The following is a 25,431-nucleotide window of genomic DNA, read 5'->3' as shown; positions in this document are numbered from 1 at the left end:
TAATTTTGGTCTAAATTAAAAAATATATAGTTTAACTAGAGTGGAAAGGCAGAGACAAATGTCTCCACAATCCCATCCTCCACCAATAGTATCAGACTGCTGAGAGCAGTGTGGAGCTCATGTGGTGTGTCTCTCTCTATAGGATAATTGTTACATAGCTAAGGGCATGTTTTGGAGAAGGCACTTGATTTAATTTATTAAGGAGAGAACAATCAATAAGTACAGGGTAATATTTGGCTGTAGTGAGTTACAAGGCAATAATTCAATTGCAGACTTCCAATGGCACCATGAACCATGAACGGAAAGCCTGTTTGGTTCCAGGGAATTAGCAGAAGGGAGTGTCTGAGACTCACTGCCAGGCAGTTGGTTTTCTTTACAGAAAAAAAAATTACCATTATTTTTAAAACAAAATTTCTCCAATTTCCTCCCCTCCCCTGCTGAAGGTCACCGGCATGGGTTTTCTGATCCTAACCCATGACGGTGACCCATTTGTTTTGAATAGCTTACTATTGACATTATGATCAGAAAACTGAGGCCCATGATTCTTGCCAGGGTCAGGTTCCACTGGCGTTAGCAGCCCTCCTGCAAGTTAGCTGATTCCTTCATGTGTTGGCAGGCTATTTGGTGGTGGAGGCATCACCCACTCCTGCCATCATATAGGCTGGGGATGGAATGGGCTAAGTCATGAACCCCATGCACTGTCTCCAATCTGTGTAGAAATAATTAAACGTAGATTCAGAGTTTAGGACAGCTTTTTCTGTGATTAAGAGCCTGGTAGGGATAAACTGGACGTTATTATTTTTACATATACACGAGAATGCATGGGATTTAGAGAGGAAAGAGTAACGCAGAGGTGGAGAAACCACTCTCTATAATTCTCAACTCTATCCAATGTTCCAATATTTGGGGAGCCCTTCACCCATCTCCCTCACTCCTGGATATGATACAGAAAAGGCTGGTCATTTGACAGCTGACCGTTCTCGCACCCTGACCCCACTCTTTGCCACATTCACCTACATAACAACAGTGACTGCAATTGAATAGTAACTTGTTGTGTGTGAAGTGCTTTGCGATGACTTGAGAGATGCAATAAGATGCTTGTTATGTTTATGGGTCTTTTAAAACCGCCTTACCCTAGATTGTTTCAGCGCTCATATCTTGGATCACTCCCATGGGCGAATCCCAATCCCCTTACCCTTGCCTTGTGATCGAGGTGAGCTTTTGGTAACATTCCAGGGAAATGAACATCAAATCCTATGTGGTGATTGCTATTAGGTGCAAACTATCTTGCGCCTGCACAGGATTTCACTTCAGTCTTTGAAAGTGGCACAGTATCACAGTCTTCTTTAAAGTACAAAGCCAATTTATTACACGAATAATGACCAAGTGATAATCTAATATATTTACAGTAATCAATCTTTTAACTAGACAAAAATGATAAAAAGATTGCGGCCTGGAATTTCCTGCGCTGTTATCATCAACAAGCTACGCCGAGATTGTACACAAAATTCACGTCCATTTTGCTGACAGCAATTGAGGTTGAAATTTCCTGCCGATCTCATTAGCGTTACGTGAAAATCAGCGTAAACAGTCAAAGCCCAAGGCAAATACGGCTCTCACACCATATTAAGTGTGAAGATTAAAGTTTGAACCAATCAACCATCATTTATGCACATTAGGCACAGCATGTTTAAGAAAATGCAATCGTGCAACCTTTTCAGTTTTTAATGTACCTCATTCTGATGCCCTAAAAATGCATTCAAAGAAACAGAAAATCCAGTGCTGGTCTCAGTGAGGGGCAATAAAAAAAACTGCTTAAAACAATCGCCATGAAAGATCAGAAATATGACTTTGGGTCCAGTTAGGCTTAAAATTTTGGGCAAAAATTTCCACTCGTTTTGAACCAGCATAATTGGAGTCAATGGAAATAAAAATCGTGAGAGATGGAAATACATCTGACTCGCTATCACCCGTTTTACACTGTCGCACGAAGTCAAAATTACCCCCAGCGGTATACAAATACAGGTTCTTTCCTTTTTCTGGTCTCCATCTTTGGTCCTCTATGTTAGGCCGTTCTCTCCCACTCCACTCTTGGCGTCACGGGCAGCCCCATAGTATTTAAACTTTGGCTGGAGTTATGCTGCACTCAACGTAAAGTCAAACCCATGTGATAGCGTCCTGAAGGGGACTCGCACTTCATGGCTTTAGTGTGCTTAGTAGTCTGCCACTTTTGCGCTGAAATCACCCCAAAAACCATTTTGCATCCTTGCAAAAGTAGCAGTGTGACTGTACCCTCAGGCTCCTGCATTGCATAGTCTACATACTAGCTTCAGCAGTGTCAGCATTAACCACAATTCATAGCCCGATATCCTGTTGTTAGCCAGTTAAATAGTGCAGTAAAGATTAAACAAATCTACACCCTTCAAGGTCGCTGCCCTGTCAGGTGAAGACTTACCTCTGCTGAAAACCAAATGCTTCACTTGCTTTCTACTTAAAGATGCACAAGGATTTTTATTCTCTCCATCCCTAAAGACCGTCTTACAAACTACAACAGCAGGAAGGTTGCCATGCCAACCCATCAATATTTTATTTTGTTCTTTTTCAACCATGAGAGAAATACTTAGAGAGAAGGCATAGACTCGACCCTCTCAGTGATGCTGTGTGTGGGAGGCAGACACAGGAGGGGTACTATGGAGAGGTGCATTTAAAGGGATATCGCCCTCATAAAAAGAAGTGCTCGTTGAACCTTTTGGGGAGGGGGGGGAGAGAGAATGGGAAGAGCCGTAGTCACGGCCCTCACAATGATGTCACACACCCTCATTGTGTTACGTACCCACGTTGCGTTATGCACACACTCGCTGCATTGCGTACCCTCTCTGCGTTACACACTCGCTGCATTGCGCACCCTCGCTGTGTTACACACTCGCTGCACTGCGCACCCTCGCTGTGTTACACACTCGCTGGATCATGCACCCTCGCTGTGTTACACACTCGCTGCACTGCGCACCCTCGCTGTGTAACACACTCGCTGGATCGTGCACCCTCGCTGTGTTACATACTCGCTGCATTGCGCACCCTCTCTGCGTTATGCACTCGCTGGATCGTGCACCCTTGCCGCATTACCCACTCGCTGCATTGCGCACCCTCACTGCATTACACATTCGCTGGATCGTGCACCCTCACTGCATTACCCACTCGCTGCATTGTGCACCCTTGCTGTGTTATGCACAAGCCCTGTGTTACGCATTCGCTGCATTACACGTCCTCACTGTGTTATGCACTTGCTGCATTGCTCACCCTCAATGTGTTACGCACCTTCGCTGCGTTATGCACTTGCTGCATTGTGCACCCTCGCTGCATTGCGCATCCTTGCTGCATTATGCACACGCCCTGCATTACGTGCTCGCTGCATTGTGCACCCTCACTGCGCTACGCACTCACTGCATTGATCACCCTCGCTGCGCTACGTACATTTGCTGCATTGCGCACCCTGGCTGCGTTACACACCCTCGCTGTGTTACACATATTCGCTGCATTGCGTACACTCACTGCATTGTACACCCTCGCTGCGTTACGCACCCTCACAGCGTTACACACCCTCGGTGCATTACGTCCTTGCCCTGCATTGTGCACACTTGCTGATCTTTCCCTAGATCTCAAAACGGTAGCACTCGCAAGGCACCGAGGCCAAGATCTACCACTGTCCAGTTGGAGATCAGCTAACTCAGCACAGACCAGGGTTCAAACCATGGGGGCCTTCCTGCTTTGTGTGGCTCAGTATCACGTTCCGTGCTGCATTCACCCATTGAACCAGAGCAGAAATTAGATTCCGTTCATGGACAATAAGTTGCAATCGTCGCACCGAAGTACGGTTTGGGTGGGGAGGGGGATAGTGTGTAGTTGCTATCAATACTCTATAGAACCAAAAAGTCCTGATGAAATGAACAATCTGTCAATGTTTGCTCAATGATTCTTACACTAAACATGTTACCCAGGCTTCTCCATGGACTGCTCAGCAATTTTAACCACGAGCACCTGAGCTATACAGACAAGGAAGGTCCTCGATTTGAACTCAGCTCCAATTGGCTTCAGTGCCCCCCCCCACCCCCCAGGTTAAGGAGGGAAAAATCAGCTGGACTCCCTGCTCCCGACTGTTATTCAGCAACACCTAATGTGGGACACATGAGATCAGGGTTGAGATAGACTGTGCTGCACCCACCATAGTCGAATGGACTGATGACACTCAATCACTGGGCTGACACTTGGTTAATTGCTGAGCGGGCGAGGTAGCAGAGGATGCCCAACGTCCACAGGACCACCTCAGTGAGAGTCACCGGTGAAACCGCGCTCAGAATCACCGGTGAAACCGTACTCAGCGGGAGTCACTGGTGAAACCGTACTCAGAGTCACTGGTGAAACCGTACTCAGAGTCACCGGTGAAACTGTGCTCAGCGGGGGCTAGTGGGGGAGTGGAGGAACTTGCTAGGGTTTTGATGGCCTCCCATGTGAAAAGTGGTGCAATCCCACTACACAATGCCTGCTTGTTTCACTTTTAAAAAAAAGGGAAAAACTATCAAATACAGTTTTTTTTTGGTTCTTGGCTGAAGATTCGATTTCGACTCAACTTGGTACTAGCTTGACTCGGCAGCGTACAGTCGGGAAGGGGTTAAAACAGCTGGCATTCCCATTACCTCAGCGGCAGCATCCGCTCCATATAGTGTGCTACATTCTTATTCCAGCATTGCGTCAGAAGAGAAGCATTCATCCCGAGCAGCAGGGATTTAACATTTAAGCCCACAGCAACCAAATTACATCCGTCAGATCCAGCTGGTCCGTGTTCAGGCCTTACACCTGCTTCACTTTATTATTTTCACCATGAAGGGACAGGCTGTACATTCGGAGACAGGCAACCTTGAAGGCTCAACACAGCCCGAAGAAACTCTTCAATTCTGTTTGAATAAAAATACTCCTTCTTTCCTCCGTAGGTGGCTCTCTTGATAAAGACTCAGGCACACCAGGTAGGCCCCAGGTTCAATCCCTGGTCTGTTTTGTTAGCCGGCGGCTACAAGGGGTGATGTGAGTTGGCTTCATTGGCCCTAAGCTAAAAGCAATAAGCTCCTGATCGCTATCCAGTGACGCCTACAGGGGGAAGGACAGGATCGGGCTCAGCTGTAATATCCACCCCCTCCCAATCTGCGTAACTTGCCGGCACTCACTGTCCACGCTCCCATCTGAAGAATGGCAACTTGAAAGGGGTAGGGAACTGGAGAAGGGCTGTGCGGGGGTTGGGACCCCTGGATTTGTACCCTAGTGACAGTCAGCACCTTCAGGGGAGAAAACTACAGGGGAACAAAACAATTCCGGATTGTAGTGTGAAGGGCAAAATGAAGACCATTGCACAAGGGATCGAGTTACATCGAAATTACAGCACAGAAGCAGGCCATTCGGCCCAAGTGGCCTATGTCAGCATTTATGCTCCACACGAGTCTCCTCACTTCCCGCTTCATCTAATCCCATCAGCATATCCTTCTATTCCTTTCTCCCTCTTGCACTTACCTGGTTTCCTCGTAAATGCATCTATTCTAGTCGCCTCATCTATTCTTTGTGAGAGCGCATTCCACATTCTTTGGGTAAAGAAGTTTCTCCTGAATTCCCTATTGGATTTATTGGCGACTTTCTTATATTTATGGCCTCTAGTTTTGGACTTCCCCACAAGTGGAAACATTTTCTCTACGTCTGCCCTATTAAACCCTATCATTATTTTAAAGACCTCAATCAGCTCACCCCTCAGCCTTCTCTTTTCTGGAGAAAAGAGCCCCAGCCTGTTCAGCCTTTCCTGGTGATATCTTCTCAGTTCTGGTCTCATCCTTGTGAATCTTTTTTTGCACCCTCTCCAATGCCTCTAGATCCTTTTTATATAATATGGAGACCCCGACTGTGCACAATACTCCAAGGATCTGTTCAGTTGTGGCTTTGCACAGAGGCACAGCTGGAGCTGCTGTGAGATTTTCTGTATCTGTGCATCTGACGTCATTTTGGTCGTTTCGGAGACAGGAAGAATTTAGTTGGAACGAGTGGGATACCAGCCCAGTGACAGATGTGACTTTTGTCAAATGGTTGAAACCTTGAGGATGCAATCAGCAATGTGAGAGGAGAGCCTGTATTAGAGTTGCCAACTCTGGTTGGACGTATTCCTGAAGGTTTCATCACATGACCACCTGGCTCCAACCGCCACGCCTCCACACTTCTCATTGGTCACCCAACACGTCCATTCTCGCGGCACCCCGCGTTCCCACGGCCAATTGGAAAGTAAACAAACTCTTCAGATGTAACACAGATGTACCAGATCGAATGATTCTTGATTGTCAATCAAACCGCTGTTTTTCCCCATCTCCAATATTTTTACAACTAATAAATGAAAGTGTTCAATGAAAATGGCAATGATTTTTCGCCCGGGTTTTGCTCGCAGCAGTGTCCGGGAGATTAATCTTCAATTCCTGGGGCCTCCAGGAGGTTGACGGCCCTAGGCTGAAGTGATTCGCTCCTCGATACCTTGGTTGGTACACCCAGTGTATTACAGGGGCTATACAGGCCAGGAAGGTCCAAGGTTTGATCTCTGGTCTGTGCCGAGTTGTTAGCCTGGGTGGTGTCAGGGGCGTAACGATTGGCCTCAGCGTGCCCTGGGTTAGGGCGGTAGAAAGACGAGCAAGGGTTCCTGTCCCTGATCTGTTATCAAGTGACCCCTGCTGCAAAATGCCGACATGTGGATATTATTAACATAGAATCGTACAGCACAGAAGGAGGCCATTTGGCCCATCGTGCCTGTACTGGCCCTTTGAAAGAGCTATCCAATTAGTCCCACTCCCCTGCACTTTCCCCATAGCCCTGCAATTTTTTCCTCTTCAAGTATTTACTCAATTCCCTTTCGAAGGTTACTATTGAATCTGCTTCCATCACACTTTCAGGCATCTTCTGTAATGGCAGCAACAGTTGTTGGTTAAGGACAGGACAGGGCTCGGTTGTGATGGCCACCACCAATAATTTCAGTCTAAAGCCCACAGGCCACTTAAGTGATGTACCATGAAGGGCAGCATCAGAGAATGGAGAGTTGCAAATGTTACACCCTTGTTCAAAAAAGGTTGTAAAGATAAACCCGGCTACTACAGGCCAGTCAGTTTAACCTCGGTGGTGGGGAAGCTTTTAGAAACAATAATCCGGGACAGAATTAATAGTCACTTGGACAAGTGTGGATTGATTAGGGAAAGCCAGCACGGATTTGTTAAAGGCAAATCGTGTTTGACTAACTTGATTGAGTTTTTTGATGAGGTAACAGAGAGGGTTAATGAAGGCAATGCAGTTGATGTTGTGTGTATGGACTTCCAAAAGACGTTTGATAAAGTGCCGCATAATAGGCTTGTCAATAAAATTGAAGCCCACGGAATAAAAGGGGCAGTGGCAACAAGGATATGAAATTGGCTAAGTAACAGGTAACAGAGAGTAGTGGTGAACAGCTGTTTTTCAGACTGGGGGCAGGTATATGGTGGTGTTCCCCAGGGTCGGTACTGGGGCCACTGCTTTTCTTGATATATATTAATGACTTGGGACTTGGGTGTACAGGGTACAATTTCAAAATTTGCAGATGACACAAAACTTGGAAGTGTAAAAAAAAGTGAGGAGGATAGTGATAGTCTTCAAGAGGATATAGACAGGCTGGTGGAATGGGCGGATACGTGGCAGATGAAATTTAACGCTGAGAAGTGTGAGGTGATACATTTCGGTAGGAAGAATGAGGAGAGGCAATATAAACTAGAGGGTACAACTCTAAAGGGAGCAGGAACAGAGAGACCTGGGGGTATATATACACAAATCATTGAAGCTGGCAGGACAGGTTGAGAAAGCGTTTAAAAAAACATACGGGATCCTGGGCTTTATAAATAGAAGCACAGAGTACAAAAGCGAGGATGTTATGTTGAACCTTTATAAAACACTGGCTCGGCCACAACTTGAGTATTGTGTCGAATTCTGGGCACTGCACTTAAGGAAAGATGTGCAGGCCTTAGAGAGGGTGCAGAAAAGATTTACTAGAATGGTTCCAGGGATGAGGGGCCTCAGTTATGTGGATAGACTGGAGAAGCTGGGGTTGTTCTCCTTAGAGCAGAGAAGGTTGAGAGGAGATTTGATGGAGGTGTTCAAAATCATGAAGGGTTTAGATAAAGTAAATAAAGAGAAACTGTTCCCACTGGCGGAAGAGTCGCGAACCAGAGGACACAGGTTTAAGGTGATTGGCAAAAGAACCAAAGGTGACATGAGGAAAAACTTTTTTACGCAGCGAGTGGTTAAGATCTGGTATGCACTGCCTGAGGGGGTGGTGGAAGCAGGGTCAATTGTGGCTTTCAAAAAGGAATTAGATCGGCAACTGAAGGAGAAAAATTTGCAGGGCCACGGGGAAAGAGCGGGGGAGTGGGACTAGCTGGATTGCTCTTGCAGAGAGCCGGCACAGGCTCGATGGGCGAATGGCCTCCTTCTGTACCGTAACCATTCTATGATTCTATGATCAGCCGTGGAACATACCCCGGCATAAATCTGAAAAGGAGGGGAGAAAACTGCAGCGGAAATAAAGACTAACAAAAACCTGGCAGTGTGTTTGAGGCTATTTTCAATTTTGGGTTTTGCTCTTGGGACTTGGGACACAATCAGAAGCAGTTGATTGAATTGCTGCTCTGCTATTCACTGGCAACCGCCAACTGTCCCCCGGGCTCTCATTACACTACCCATTTAAAACTTTACGCCACAACTGGGAGAAAGGTTGCTGCAGAATGGGAACAGCTTCACCGCAGTAATTACTGATCCTTGATGGGGTAGTCGCCAACGTCCATGCACAAACAGAAGGGTTTACCTACAGATCTCAGCACCAGGTAATGAGGCTGACTGCAGAAAATGCAGCATCCCCTTTCATTCTCTTCTTCTCTCCTCCTCTCCTGAAGGTGTTTATCAATCACAGGTGCTAGCTGCCCTTCAATACCCCACCCAAGTAAATATTCAAAGGCGAGCCTAGTGAGTGCTGGTGAGCTATTCAACCATAGGTGGGAGGGATATCATAACCAACCATGTTCTCACCCGATGTGTGCTCACATGCTCTGTCTAGCAGGGTGAGCCCTGGATGGTTTCCGACCCCCCCGCCACCCTCTATAGTTCAGGAGCACTAAGGAATTTGTGGCACTTTAACTGCTTCCCTGGTACCTGAGCACAGACCAGTGATTGGACTTGGCACATCCCTGGTCGATACAACTCAGTTCTACACCGGGCAGCTCTGAAAATGTAAAATATGCTGCAATTGGCTCCCCACCGTGGCCCTGTGAGTAAAGGCATCACTATAGAGACCTGAACGTTCCAGGTTCAGTTCCTGCTCTGAGCAACAGTTGGGGCACCCTGTGTTAGGGGGAGGGTGGTGGGGATTAGTGAGGGTTCTCATAACAGTCCAGTGACTCCTACTGAAAGGGCTATGTGTATATGTCAGTCTGCATGTGTGTGCGTGTCTATATCTGTGTGGGTTTGTGCGTCTGTGCGTGTGTACGTCTGTCTGTGTGTGTGTGTCTGTGCATGTGTATCTGCATGTGCGTGTCTGTGTGCATGTGTGTGTCTGTGCATGTGTGTGTGTCTGTGCATGTGTGTCTGCATGTGTGTGTCTGTGCATGTGTGTATGTGTGTGTCTGTAAGTGTATATGTGTCTGTGTGCATGTGTGTGTCTGTTTGTATGTTGAGTGAAGGCAGAAAGGATAGGGTTGAACTTGGCCATGCCACCTTCAGTGGTTGGATAGCCTGTTGACTGGGCTCTCCTCTGAAGAATGGCCACTTGGATGAGGAGAAAACTGGAACACACAAGAAGGAATGCTGTGAAGGTTTAGTCGTTGGTGCCAGAGGAGGGGGTGGAAAGCTGCTGGGTTGGTGAGGCGGGGTTTATATATTCCATGTGGCTTGCTGCTGAGATTTCCGTTTCAGGGAGGGAGTGGTTTCATTTTGAAAAATGGAAAACATCTGTAAATAAAGCACCAATCTTTCCAATCATCATTCAGCCATTAATAACCAAAAATCATAAAAATGTTGACGTCCATCAGAGAGCTGAATCATCCATGTGTGGCTGGAACATTCTTACAAGGCAGTGGTTATTTATGAGGAACAGCAGTGGGTGAGAGCAGCAAAGGCAAAGAAAAGCCAGACTGATCCATTGGCTGGGCCAGCAGGGAACTGGAGTTTGGGTGTTGGGACACAACCTAGCCTGGTTAGTGAATATTCCTGCTCAGTAAATGTAAACTGCAAGACACAAAACATTTGCTATCTGCAGGAATGGTCGGTATTGTGAGAGCTGAGAGCCTGCAATAATAAACAAAGTGTTACTGCGAGTGGGCATGCACCGCAACAGCGAGCTGGGAATATGCCACCCAGGCTTTCCACTCTTAATCGCTATCCAGTGATCCCTGCCAGAAAACTGCACACATGGATGTCGGACGAGGATAGGATCGGGCTCAGAATTGATGACTCTTGCAGTCAAATAGCCAGCTGACACTCACTGTCTAAGCTCACACATGAAAACTGGTATAGGAAAAGAGCAAGGAAGTGGCATTAGAATAAATGGCCACTTGGGTGAGGTACTGGAGGGCGACTGGCACAGGTGGAACCGTATCCCAGCAGGAGAGTGACTGGCACAAGAGGAACCGGATCCCAGCTGGAGAGTGACTGAAACAGGTGGAACTGTATCCCAGCAGGAAATAAACTGGTACAAGTGGAACCGTATGACAGCAGGAAATAAACTGGTACAAGTGGAACTGTATCCCAGCAGGGAATAAACTGGTACAAGTGGAACTGTATCCCAGCAGGGAATAAACTGGTACAAGTGGAACTGTATCCCAGCAGGGAATAAACTGGTACAAGTGGAACTGTATCCCAGCAGGGAATAAACTGGTACAAGTGGAACTGTATCCCAGCAGGGAATAAACTGGTACAAGTGGAACTGTATCCCAGCAGGGAATAAACTGGTACAAGTGGAACTGTATCCCAGCAGGGAATAAACTGGTACAAGTGGAACTGTATCCCAGCAAGGAATAAACTGGTACAAGTGGAACTGTATCCCAGCAGGGAATAAATTGGTACAAGTGGAACTGTATCCCAGCAGGGAATAAACTGGTACAAGTGGAACTGTATCCCAGCAAGGAATAAACTGGTACAAGTGGAACTGTATCCCAGCAGGGAATAAACTGGTACAAGTGGAACTGTATCCCAGCAGGGAATAAACTGGTACAAGTGGAACCGTACGACATCAGGAATCAGTACCTTAAGAGAAGAAGGAAACAGTTGGAAGAGGAAGAAATCTTTTTAAAAATTTCAGAGGTAATGGCATTGCTTTAAGATCTGCTCGTTCTCTGTATTTTACAGCGTAATACACTCAGTACGGGCACTGCACAGCCACATAAACCTAAGGCTAGCTGTATATTCAAGCATTTTAAAACCATTCAGGGAAACAAATATTAAGCTTGATATATTTTTCTCTTCTGAGTGGCATCACCATCGGGTTGGTTGACTATTGAATGATTAGCTTGTTCAGTACTTCATGTCCTTGGCAGCTTTTAAATGTGATTCGTTTGCCCAAAGCAACTTAACCACCATCATATGGGACGTGGGTTATTTTTGCTAATTGAATTAAAAGTGCAAGTAATTTGCTGAGATTTTAATCAGTTTGGACTCCGTTGGTACATGTACAGCCCAGCGTGGAGCTGGCTCTGAGAGACCAGAGAGGGGTACAAGGCTCTATCCCCTGTTTCCACTGGTTAGCTGATCACACCTGGGGAGGTGAGTGGGTCGGACAATTGGCCCTGCAAGCGGGAAGGGAAAATATAGCCTCGCCTGACTGCTAGCCAGTGATCCCTGATGGAAAGCAGTGCGTGTGTGTAGTCCTCGAGCAAGGGCAGCATTGGGTTCAGCTGCAATATCCTAGACAGTTGCATAGCTGGCATTAACTGCCTAGGCTCACACACGGAACAGCAGCAACAAGTGAGGTGCTAGGGGGTGCCCAGCGCCTTCAACTTTCCTCCCTCCTCTCCTGAAGGCACCGACTACATCCATGGTCCCGGCAATTTCACACTTCACCTCTGATGAAGTAGTCAGTGCTGTAGTCAGTGCCTTCAGGAGAGGAGGGAGGAAAGTTGAAGAAAAGAAACTGATCGGTTTTGTGAAAAGAAAGACTTGCATTTATACAGCACCTTTCACAACCTCAGGACGTCCCAAAGCGCTTTATCAGCCAATGAAGTACTTTTGAAGTGTAGTTGCTGTTGTAATGTAGGAAACACAGCAGCCAATTTGTGCATAGCAAGATCCCACAACAACAATGTGATAATGACCAGATAATCTGTTTTTTAGTGATGTTGGTTGAGGGATAAATATTGGCCAGGACACTGGGGAGAACTCCCCTGATCTTATTTGAATAATAAGATTGTTGCAAAATTGTTGGACTATAACCTGGTGTTGTAAGATTCTTTACACTTATTTGAATAGTGCCATGGGATCTTTTACATCCACCTGAGAAGGCAGACGGGGCCTCGGTTTAATGACTCATCCGAAAGACGGCACCTCCGACAGTGCAGCACTCCCTCAGTACTGCACTGGGAGTGTCAGCTTGGATTGTGTGGTTCAAGTCTCTGGGATGGGACTTGAATCCACGACCATCTGACTCAGTACAATACTCAGTGTAAGGGATGGATATTGGGTTTTAGGGATGTAAATTCATAGAGGAGGATAAAAAAGAGATCAGAGGTGAAGTGTGAAATTGCCAGGACCATGGATGTACAGCCTGTGAACACCTCACAATGCAGCAAAGCCAATCAGCAGCTCGTAATAGACTGTTGAGGCCTGAAGGCAGATTCAGATTTGCAGCACGTGTATTAATCGGGGATGGGGGGGGGGGCGGGAACAGGGGGGTCTTTAAAGTTTCACTGGCTCTTCAAATTATATCCATCAGTATATTTTAAAGGGTTTCTTTTTATCCCGATCTCTTTATTGTAACCGCAAATCACGCATGACTCCCCAGTGATTATGTAATTCTGTCCTTCTGCTAGCTGTTAGGAGATGTATGGGCCCTTTTACATAATGTGCTGCTTGCAGAAGATTGACACCAGAACGCCTTCTGTGCACTGCTCTCCTGCACATTGACATTGTCCTTTGTTTGTACTCCCCCACAGCCCGTTGGAGGGTGATTTGGAAATGGAGATCTGCGCAGGCATAGGAGACTGGTTCTTTGTTTCCCTCTAAAGGTGCTGAAGGAGAACAGAGGCAAAGTACCCTGTAGGCCAGTCAGCTTCTTAGAAGTAAAAACAAATGGAGTTGTGGGCCTGGGAATAGACGCTGAGTCAGCCCGATGCACCATGTATGCTGAGTCATGGTACAATTTTAGGTCATGCCACAAACATGATGAATTGGCCAAGTGCATTAGCAGCCCATCTACCACCTCAAACATCCACTCCCTCCACCACCGGCGTACCGTGGCTGCAGTGTGTGCCATGTACAGGATGCACTGCAGCAACTCGCCAAGACTTCTTCGGCAGCACCTCCCAAACCCGCGATCTCCACCACCTAAAAGGACAAGGGCAGCAGTCTCATGGGAATGCCATCACCTCCGAGTTCCCCTCCAAGTCACACACCATCCTAACTTGGAAATATATCGGCCGTTCCTTCATCATCGCTGGGTCAATATCCTGGAACTCCATTCCTAACAGCACTGTGGGAGCACCTTCACCACACAGACTGCAGCGGTTCAAGAAGAAGGCCCTCCACCATCTTCTCAAGGGGCAACTAGGGATGGGCAATAAATGCTGGCCTTGCCAGTGATGCCCACATGCCAAGAATAAATTCTTAAAAGCTTGTTCCGGGCATGATCCATGAAATGTGTGGGTCTACACTGCTGTCTGTAATTGGGAGATGGTCACCTTTAGCTTTACATCACTGTTCACTATTGGAGACCTGAGCATTGGCACTTGCCTTATGAGAAGGCTGGGACTGATTACCCCTCTGATGTTCCCTCCCTCCCTCTGGAGAATTGCCTGGCATCCACTTGGCACTACCCTGGCAAAATGCCCTAGGACAGCGACTCTCTCTGGGGGCGAGTGATCTCGTGGGCATGGCGTTTGTAGGTCAATTCCCCCTGCCACTGCGCCGATTCTCCTCCTCCCCTTCTATGGTCGAATGGCCTGACATCACTCACTGTCCAGGCTGACACGCGATGGGTGCCCACTTGGGCAAGGTACTGGCGGTGGGGAGAGGGGGCAGCTCCCTCCTGTACAACTGTATCCCGGCACAGGTCATTGTGAAGGGGGTGGGGGGGGGGGGGTGGAGAGGTGCTTGTTAGAGTGAATGTGAATGATATTTACCTCTGGCGAGAAATGAGGTATGGTAAAAAAATGTACTGTGCAACCTTGCAAAGTGATGACCAATGGATTTAATTTGTCACACTAATTGGTGACTGTGATGTATTTGCTGTTGCAGCAATACAATTTTACACCAGAAATAAAATGAAAAACATTGCACCTTAAATCCCCGTGAGGAGAATATATATAACCAGCAGTGTCGGATTTTATAGAGTACAGATTATTTACTTAGTCACTATAAGCAGTGAAATTCATCAGCACTGTTTATGTACCTGTAATAAAAATGTCCACATTTCAGTGTTTGCTTTATAGTATCTCTGGGTTCTTGGGTCCCATTTATATGTATTTAAAACATTTCCGTCCCAGAACTGTGCTGGTTCTCCCTGCTGCTAAGAGAGGTGATGTCACAGCAAAACCTGCTGTGACCCGTCTGCCAGACAACATTGCAACACGAGGTGCTAAGTGCATTGTTGCCACAACATGCTTCCCAGCTTGAATCGACTGCGACAGATACACTGCAGAATACTTTATGGCACCACTGTGTGGGGCAGGGAAAATCAGAGCAGCAAACATATCCCCAGCTAGTTTCCAGACTGCAGATTAAAACCTGTGAACCGTTCAAGTTATTTAACATGCGCTGCTGTTGTGTTTTATTTACTATGCATTTATTTGCTAATTTTCCTCCTTTCTTTCTTGAAGACACTTGCTATGATCATCCCCAGAATCAAATAGCTGATTGGCACTCACTATCCGGGCTCACTCATAAGGAATGGCCACATGGGTGAAGTACTAAAGGGTACCAGGTGTATGTGGAACTGTAGCATGAGGTACTGCCCTCAGGTTGTGAGTGTGTGCGCGCGTGCACGTATGTGTGAGTGTGTGCATGCATGTGCGTGTGCACCTCATTGGTATGTTCTGCGTCCAGGTGTCCCCACTGACAACTTTTCTGTTCTGGCGGAAAGCAAAATCCTGCAGACACTGGAAACCTGAAACAAAAACAGAAATGCTGGAGACCCACAGTCAGCATCTGTGGAGAGAACAGGCAAGTTCATGTTTCAGGTTCACACCTGGAGTGTCAACTTGCCTTCTATGTTCTGGTGTCTCTATTAACAGGTTCTATGTTTGCAGGTAACCCCATTAAAAGGTTCTGTGTGCTTGTATCTCCACAGGGGAGAGTCTGCATCAATCCCATGGCCCTTGATATTTCTGAACAGCATTTCATTCAGTTTTAGGGAAGAGACATTTTTTTTTATTCGTTCATGGGATGTGGGCGTCGCTGGCGAGGCCGGCATTTATTGCCCATCCCTAATTGCCCTTGAGAAGGTGGTGGTGAGCCGCCTTCTTGAACCGCTGCAGTCCGTGTGGTGAAGGTTCTCCCACTGTGCTGTTAGGAAGGGAGTTCCAGGATTTTGACCCAGCGACGATGAAGGAACGGCGATATATTTCCAAGTCGGGATGGTGTGGGACTTGGAGGGGAACATGCAGGTGGTGTTGTTCCCATGTGCCTGCTGCTCTTGTCCTTCTAGGTGGTAGAGATCGCGGGTTTGGGAGGTGCTGTTGAAGAAGCCTTGGCGAGTTGCTGCAGTGCATCCTGTGGATGGTACACACTGCAGCCACAGTGCGCCGGTGGTGAAGGGAGTGAATGTTTAGGGTGGTGGATGGGGTGCCAATCAAGCGGGCTGCTTTGTCCTGGATGGTGTCGAGCTTCTTGAGTGTTGTTGGAGCTGCACTCATCCAGGCAAGTGGAGAGTATTCCATCACATTCCTGACTTATGCCTTGTAGATGGTGCAAAGGCTTTGGGGAGTCAGGAGGTGAGTCACTCGCCGCAGAATACCCAGCCTCTGACCTATGAACATAGGAACACTGGAACAGGAGTAGGCCATTCAGCCCCTCGTGCCTGCTCCGCCATTTGATAAGATCATGGCTGATCTATGATCTAATTCCATATACCTGCCTTTGGCCCATATCCCTTAATACCTTTGATTGCCAAAAAGCTATCTATCTCAGATTTAAATTTAGCAATTGAGCTAGTATCAATTGCCGTTTGTGGAAGAGAGTTCCAAACTTCTACCATCCTTTGTGTGTAGAAATGTTTTCTAATCTTGCTCCTGAAAGGTCTGGCTCTAATTTTTAGACTGTGCCCCCGACTCCTAGAATCCCCAACCAGCGGAAATAGTTTCTCTCTATCCACCCTATCCGTTCCCCTTAATATCTTATAAACTTCGATCAGATCACGCCTTAACCTTCGAAACTCTGGAGAATACAACCCCAATTTGTGTAATCTCTCCTCGTAACTTAACCCTTGAAGTCCAGGTATCATTCTAGTAAACCTACGCTGCACTCCCTCCAAGGCCAAAATGTCCTTCCGAAGGTGCTCTTGTAGCCACAGTATTTATATTGCTGGTCCAGTTAAGTTTCTGGTCAATGGTGACCCCAGGATGTTGATGGTGGGGGATTCGGCGATGGTAATGCCGTTGAATGTCAAGGGGAGGTGGTTAGACTCTCTCTTGTTGGAGATGGTCATTGCCTGGCACTTGTCTGGTGCGAATGTTACTTGCCACTTATGAGCCCAAGCCTGGATGTTGTCCAGGTCTTGCTGCATGCGGGCTCGGACTGCTTCATTATTTGAGGGGTTGCGAATGGAACTGAACACTGTGCAATCATCAGTGAACATCCCCATTTCTGACCTTATGATGGAGGGAAGGTCATTGATGAAGCAGCTGAAGATGGTTGGGCCTAGGACACTGCCCTGAGGAACTCCTGCAGCAATGTCCTGGGGCTGAGATGATTGGCCTCCAACAACCATTACCATCTTCCTTTGTGCTAGGTATGACTCCAGCCACTGGAGAGTTTTCCCCCTGATTCCCATTGACTTCAATTTTACTCAGGATCCTTGGTGCCACACTCTGTCAAATGCTGCCTTGCTGTCAAGGGCAGTCACTCTCACTTCACCTCTGGAATTCAGCTCTTTTGTCCATGTTTGGACCAAGGCTGTAATGAGGTCTGGAGCCGAGTGGTCCTGGCGGAACCCAAACTGAGCATCGATGAGCAGGTTATTGGTGAGTAAGTGCTGCTTGATAGCACTGTCGACGACACCTTCCATCACTTTGCTGATGATTGAGAGTAGACTGATGGGGCGGTAATTGGCCGGATTGGATTTGTCCTGCTTTTTGTGGACAGGACATACCTGGGCAATTTTCTACATTGTTGGGTAGATTCCAGTGTTGTAGCTGTACTGGAACAGCTTGGCTAGAGGCGCAGCTAGTTCTGGAGCACAAGTCTTCAGCACTACAGCCGGGATGTTGTCGGGGCCCACAGCCTTTGCTGTGTCCAGTGCACTCAGCCGTTTCTTGATATCACGTGGAGTGAATTGAATTGGCTGAAGACTGGCTTCTGTGATGGTGGGGATATCGGGATATCAGCATTACTTCCTCACCTTTACATTCAGCCAGCCTCCATTGGCATGCTGGGCTCTGCTTTTAAATGGAGCCCCATAAGAATAACTTGTATTTATATAGCTCCTTTAACGTAATAAAAACATCTCAAGGTGCTTCACAAACAAAATTTGATATCGAGCCACATAAGGAGCTATTAGGACAGGTGAAGAGGTAGGTTTTAAGGAGCATCTTAAACGAGGAGAGGTAGAGAGATGGAGAGGTTTAGGGAGGGAATTCCAGAGCTTAGGACCCAGGCAGCTGAAGGCACGGCCGCCAATGGTGGGCAACAAATGTTTGCAGGATTGGATCCCTGCTTTTACATTTCTCGAACCGTTTCCCTTATCCTGATAGCCGAATCACAGACCAACATTTTTGTGGATCTCTGATGCCATCCGGATGAGGCCGGATCTCCCTCCATCGACTGCTCTGATACAAGGGTCACCTTATGAATGCATAATCCTGGCAGAGAGCCTCACCCGCTGGGAATTTCACAATATGCACTCCAGGTGTGCGATGCTCCCCACTGGGAGCATGATTTTGTAAAATTAGCCCTACATTGTTTGTTTTGGATACCTGCAGCCAGCAGAGAGTAAGGTGACTTTCATTCCATCTCTGTTAGCTGGGTTTGAACCCTGGAGCCAGAGGTGAACGGACAATTTACTAAATGACTGTGTCAGCCATTCCCTCTCTGAAGGTGAACCCTGAGTTTCCAGCATTTGCAGTATTTTTTCTTGTTGCAGACAATGCTGAAACTGCACAGCAGGTCCATCGGCATCTGTAGCCACTGGCCGGGAACCCAGCAGGAACCAAGCAATTTCGCAGCAGGAACCAAGCAATTTCGCAGCAGGAACCAAGCAGGATCCCAGCAGGAACCCAACAGGATCCCAGCCACCGAGCTTAGTAAACATGGCAAGTTTACTTTGTTGCTGGTGCCATCTGTGCCATATCAATGTGTCACTAACTTGGCACTAAAAGATGGGCTAAGTAGCGGCCAAAATTCAAAGCATTAACCCATTGTTTGCCTTTACAGATGCTGACAGACCTCCTGTGTATTTCTAGCATTTGCTGTGACCTTTAGAATGATTTGTTTTTAACCTCACTGAGATGTGCAATTATTTTTCTGATGTCGGTGCTCTGTGGGGCACTCTATCTAAAGGTCGCTAAGTGCTTCTGTAACAGACTGTGGAAAAGTGGCCTATCATGATATCGTCGCCTCAGCAACCTGACAGTCCTTGCTCCCCAGACCAGCAGCCAGTTACTGCAGCAACCTCATCTGAAGAGTACGAGCAAAATGAGCTAACAACTGCTTGCTGCTTCTCCCCAGGCGTGGGGCATCGTGCTAAGTGCTACACAGAGGCGCTTGTACTGGTTAAGCTGCAACTCACACCCACCTGCTCTCGGTTATCTTCTCCTGTGAGACTGTTGCTTTGTCACTCAATGTTCTGCTGCTTGACTTCTTGCTCGCTTTCTGCATTTAAGAAGATAGAACCCAGTCAATTTTAAAGTATAATACACATCTAGTTTAACTCGATGGCTACTTATGCCATGGCTTGTAGTCTCATCCCTTAACTATTTGCATGTCTGAAGACCTAAAGCCTTCCGCAAATTGGATTTCCATCAACAAAAATACTGGGGTATGGTACCAGAGTTCCACTGGTTACTGGTTGCAGTACCATTATGGCTCATTCAAGGTACCAGGCTGGATTTCTCCATGTGTACCTCGAATAAATGTTCAGATATCTCTGACTACCAGAGCACATCACTCCTGAGCAAGGATTTCAACCTCTTATCCTGGTAACTAGACTGACTCCAGGAAGCTTACTTTGAGACTCGTGTGGGATCTGCTGGGTGCCATCTGGAACCTTGGCCAAGCGATGCCTGGAGTTCATCATTCTTCATGTTTGAGTCGAGACAGTTGGGAAACTATTTAGTGAAGCCTATCATGCCCTCCCCTGAGGTACACAAACCCACATTTTCCAGCAGACCTCACTGGATACCGATCAAGACCTCCTCTAATGCAGTGGGCACGCGTCGTGCCTCTTGTACTGCCTCTATTGGCAGCCTGGCCGAGATGAGCTAACTCAGCTCGAACAAAGGACTGAACCTGGGATTTCCGTTGTCTCAATATGCTCAGTTCCACACTAGGCAGTGCATTTATCAACTCAGCCATTGGGGGGTGTGCGGACCTTTGTGATGTTCTGATTAAAGTAGTGTAACTCAAGGCGCACTCAAGTGGGAGTAGTGGCAAAAGCAGAGGTGCAGTCGGACACCGGGAAAATGGCATAAAAGCGGCTGGTTAAAGTGATTCTTTTTTAAAACATAGCTTACCTGGACCAATTAGGATAGGATTGTTGTAAAAATCCAACTGGTTCACCAAAAGTCCTTTAGGGAAGGAAACCTGCTGTCCTTACCTGGTCTGGCCTGTATGTGACTCCAGTCCCCACACCTTACACACTCTGAAGTGGCCTATTAAGAAGAAGGCCCACTACCACCTTCTCAGGGCAACTAGGGATGGGCAATAAATGGCAGGAATTGCCAACGACGCCCACGTCCTGAGACAAAATTTTTTTAAATGATGCTGAGCAGGACGAGGCACCGATGGGAACGATGCTGCCACGAGGCTGGCATCCCAGTGTGTTATTTTGAAGAAGGACATGGAGCTAACATTCCACCTCAAACAATACCGCCAAAAAACAGTGGGTGTTTGACCCATTGCTGTTCATAAGGATCTAGCATTGCAAAAAAAATGGCTGCCACATCTGTCTTCATAACAACACTGACTAACTTCAAGAGTAATTCATTGGACGTGAAGCACTGAGAGATGTGATAAGGCCTATATAAAAACAGGCACTGTTTCATGGAGGAGTTGAATGGTGAAGTAAGCTCTGATCTGCATTAGTGGTTAAATAGTTCTGGGCACGTCATTAGGCTTTTCATGCCAGTGTCACTGGAATTGTCACAGTGCCATATGCGGTTGAAACATGTGGTTGCAGCTGGAAGAACACTACCTTCTGCTGCCCACAGCTGGCCAGGAATTGCTGACCCACAAGGTTTTTGTTTAAACTTCTATCCCCTGCAGCAAGAAGATGCAAAGCCCAAACGCAGCTGCCCCACTCCCTCCCAATACCTGTGGAACATATCCCAGTCCAAACGAGTAGTGCATGTGCTGTGGCGGGAGCTGCAATAGCACCAAATAAGCAGCCTCCCTTTCTGCGGCCTCAGTCTACTCTCCTGCGGCCCTGCATCCATCCTGAACCCTGAACACCCACCAGCCCTACTCCCACCACCCCCCCACCCTCAGGATAATCTAGAGCGACAGAATTCACCCACCTCCGCGTCAAACACCAGGACAAACCCGCAGTTACTTTCCTGCCACTCATACCTGGTTACCACACTCCCCTGACCCTGCCTCCCCCCTTGTACGGCCTGCAGCCACCTGCCAGAAAGTAATCTTGACCCTCCTGACATGTTTAGGCCAAAATCTGGAAGTTCTTCAGGCTCTTCTAAGACTTGAGATGGATTTCGGATTAAGGCAATGCAGACAAAAACCTTGGGGAATTATTGAAAGGGCAGTTGGATGCTGTGAATGGCTTTCCTCGCTGATTCTATCTTGGGATCTTGTGAAGTGTACACAACAGTTTCCCTATGCATATGTATGAAGGGTTTAGATTCTGACCACTGACATAGATTACCAGCGAGATAGGAAGGTGAGAGCTGGGGGCATCAGTACAGGTTCCGAAAGCCTAGAGTTAGGTTGGATGCCAGCCTCTAGAACAAGTTCCTGGTGAACGTGGATTTGCTGCAAGTCTTCAAAATGGAGCTGGATAAGCTCCTGTGAGTGGAAGACATCCCGAGTCATGGTGGATAGGTGGGGTATGGGGATAGCAGTACCAGCCACCAGACTGTCCTGGAGCTTGCTCTTAAGAGGATCGGAGATGAATTTCCCAGAGCTCCTTCCTAAGGTTTTTTCTTGCCTCTTCCGGGAAATTGCTTGCCAGGAATGGGTGGGTGGGATGGGCTTAATGGAGCGGGAAGGTTGCACTATGTTGGGATGGGACAGGTTTGATGGACCAGCCGGTCTGTTCCTGTCCTTTTTTGTATCTTCACGTGACCCAACCAGATATACACATTTTTGCTGATGGCACAATTCTCAAAGGAAATAATGCAGTCCCTGACCGCCCACCCCATATCTTCCCATGGGAATTACTCCCTGGCATCCTGAAAGAATGCTTTGACCTGGGGGCATTATGAGTGTCACAAACGGAGAGGTTTGGGTTCTGGCAGGGTGAGTTCATCACCACACCGAGCTGCTCCATCCAAAGGCTCAGTGAGAACCTCAGGACCAATAGGGATACTTACTCTTAATAACCATGGGCAATAATACGATGGGCAGACCACCTGGTTCTCTGGTATATTATTCAAGTGGTGTAAAAACTCTCCCTGCCCCTGGGAGCCCCCAACATTGTGAGTTGGCTGGTCTACGGAGATGCTTCCTCGAAGTAGGGAGGATCAGGGAGTGAGTCGATCCAACTATGGAGGAGCCGAGTGGCATCGCCTCAGCTGGGAAAGGTCAGGCAGAGTGCGTGTATGGTGGAATCCGGAGAGGGATTTCAAAAACGTGAAATGAAATAAATATTAATCCTCTTCAGTTTAGTTAAGTCTCACCCAATGAGGCGGGAAAAATGAACAACGAGGGAGCTCCCTCATTTCAGTACACTGGCCAAGAACAGCAATCTGGAAATGTCAGTGGGATGAAATATCTCACCAGCCCCGCGGACCGAGGATAGTGGGAGGTAGGGAATCATTTCTGAAATATGTTGTTTTATGTGGGTGAAGCTCCATCCCGCCCTGCCCTAACACGCGTGTACATCCTGCCCTGCCCTAACATGTGCGTCCATCCCGCCCTGCCCTAACATGCATGTCCATCCCACCCTGCCCTAACACGCGTGTACATCCTGCCCTGCCCTAACACACGTGTCCATCCTGCCCTGCCCTAACATGTGTGTCCATCCCGTCCTGCCCTAACACGCGTGTCCATCCTGCCCTGCCCTAACACGCATGTCCATCCCGTCCTGCCCTAACACGTGTGTCCATCCCGTCCTGCCCTAACATGCGTGTCCATCCCACACTGCCCTAACACGCGTGTCCATCCCACCCTGCCCTAACACGCGTGTCCATCCAACCCTGCCCAACACGCGTGTCCATCCCACCCTGCCCTAACACGCATGTCCACCCCACCCTGCCCTAACACGCGTGTCCATCCCACTCTGCCCAACCATAGAAAACCGCCCCCTATGGCACCATGTAATATTTCTTCGTTGCCCACACTGGCCACTCCGAGTGAGACAGCCAATCAGCCTCATCAGTAACATCACGGAGCAAAGTCAAATGGGTTGGGTCGCTGTCTACATTTTAAAAGATGCTTTGTACAAAGATTTGAGAAGCAGGTCGGTTTTGAGGTTTTTACCTTCTCCAGTTCGTCCAGAATCATGAAAGGGCGATAGCAGACTGGGGGCAGCGCCAGTGCAATATTCCGAAACACGGCATAGCCACGTTCTGCTCGTTGATTGGCCAGAGCAGGACCGGAACCGTCCTCCACTGCTAGAGAGATCTGGCACCCTGCAACAGTATGGACAGTCAATTAGTACATTCACATCGACCTCGGATACCCCTGTTGTTAGGTACACAAATACAGGATCAGGGTGTGCGGCCCACGAGCCTGATCTGCCATTTTGTTAGCCACAACCCTTAGTCCCCACCCTACCTCCATATCCCGTGATACCCTTACAACAACAACTTGCATTTATATAGCGCCTTTGACGTAATAAAAACATCCCAAGACGCTTCACAGGAGTATTCACAAAAATTTGACACCGAGCCACATAAGGAGATATTAGGACAGGTGACCAAACGCTTGGTCAAAGAGGTAGGTTTTAAGGAGCGTCTTAAAGGAGGAGAGAGAGGCGGAGAAATTTAGGGAGGGAATTCCAGAGCTTAGGGCCTAGGCAGCTGAAGGTATGGTCGCCAATGGTGGAGCGATGAAAATCAGGGATGCACAAGAGGCCAGAAATGGAGGAGCAGAGAGATTTCAGAGGGTTATAGGGCTGGAGGTGGTTACAGAGAAACATCTTCCCTACGACTACCCTATCAGAACACTTCATAATTTTAAAGACCTCTATTAGCTCACCTCTCAGCCTTCTCTTTTCTAGAGTGATGTGGGTTTATCTACCTGATTTTATTTATTGGGGTAAAGGTCTGGTTTGTGCTCGCCGCCCTTCCCCCTGTTCTCCCCACGGCGAGGGGGAATTGAGGGAGAAGTCAACTGACTTTGTTGAGATAATGGAGCAGGGGACTGTGTGTAACGCCCTGCGGTTAACAGTGGCAGTGCATTTCTGGTTTCTGAAGATCACTATCACCATGGTTCTCGCTGACTTAAGTCAGAATGCCAAACGCAGTGGAAACCATTGGTCGTGCCAGAAGAACAGGGGAGATAAATCTGTTTGTGTTAGCAAACAGCTCACTTCCATGCTGTCTGACACTCAGAGTCAATCACCTAATCCTTTCCCATCTGCTCAGATTTTTATTTCTTTAAGATTTAAAAAAAAACTGCAAACATACACACGATTAACTCCTCAGAGTAACTGAAGGGCTTAGCAACAAATACTGAGGCTGAAATGCTCACCTGGAGTGATGCTGGTGGTAGTCCCATTGCCAGTGCAGTGCATAATGCTGGAGTCTGCACCTCACAGAAACACTAAGACTTTCCCTCCCAGCCCCAGCCTCTATATTTCATTTATTTATCAGGCTTGGACTGCACAGAAGTCGAGTGTTTGCTTCAATCTGGAGGCCATTTTCAGTGGCTAATAGGTCACTGGGTCCGATGCATGAGATATGCTCCCAGTTGCCCTTGGCAGTGTTAATTGTTATTTTCGTTTATTTAAGTTAAAGGTTTAACAAAAGTAATTATCTGAACCAGTCGCTACTTTTGGGGGGGGGGGGGGGTTGGGGAGGCGGGGGGTTGCTGCCTCTGTTGCAATTACCGTAGCTCTCAAGTGTACGTTACGGGTTTGTGTTTTCTTACTGTCAAACATGCCTTGTTTAGTTATTCCTGAACTTTCTCTCCTGAAGGCTCTGACTCCTTCCCAATTCTTTGCACTTAAGTGCAGAAAGGCAGTGCTGGTAGGCTGTGGGAGGGCATTTGACTGTGGGAGGGCATTACATCCGGCCTTCACCCGGCATTTGCACCCAGCACTTTCCTGCTGGGATAACTTGACAGCATTCGGGAGTTCCCCTGCTCCCAGCCCTAGTACACGCAGGGCGATGGTAATACCTCTACTCCCACACTGGCTGGGATCAACTAACTCAGCATAGACCTGGGATCGAACCTGGTGTATGGCTTAGTACCACACCGAATGGAGCATTCACCCAGTAAGCTTGTGATGAAGTGGATTATTTCTTTATTAAATATATAGTTTAACAGTACATGCCCCTTCTTAACATTGTGAATATTATCTGATTATTGTGCACCTAATTGCAAGAGTCCATCATCTAAATAATATATTAAAAATCTTACTTCCTGTCT

At 47.5% G+C, this 25,431-nt stretch overlaps 1 protein-coding gene across 3 annotated transcripts in view; it reads right to left on the bottom strand.

Moving 5' to 3' along the window:
- LOC137300950 (MORN repeat-containing protein 1-like) overlaps nt 1-25,431 on the bottom strand; it is a 211,490-nt gene that overhangs the window by 82,508 nt on the left and 103,551 nt on the right. For all 3 annotated transcript variants that reach the window (XM_067970239.1, XM_067970240.1, XM_067970238.1), the window contains exons 12-13: nt 23,317-23,468; nt 19,241-19,317 (exon numbers count right to left, since the gene is read on the bottom strand). In XM_067970239.1, coding sequence (XP_067826340.1) covers nt 19,241-19,317; nt 23,317-23,468 — 229 coding nt within the window. The remainder of the gene's footprint in view (nt 1-19,240; nt 19,318-23,316; nt 23,469-25,431) is intronic.

Source organism: Heptranchias perlo, chromosome 32, assembly GCF_035084215.1.
Source record: "Heptranchias perlo isolate sHepPer1 chromosome 32, sHepPer1.hap1, whole genome shotgun sequence".
Lineage (NCBI taxonomy): Eukaryota > Metazoa > Chordata > Chondrichthyes > Hexanchiformes > Hexanchidae > Heptranchias > Heptranchias perlo.
This window is presented reverse-complemented; position numbering and strand designations above follow the sequence as displayed.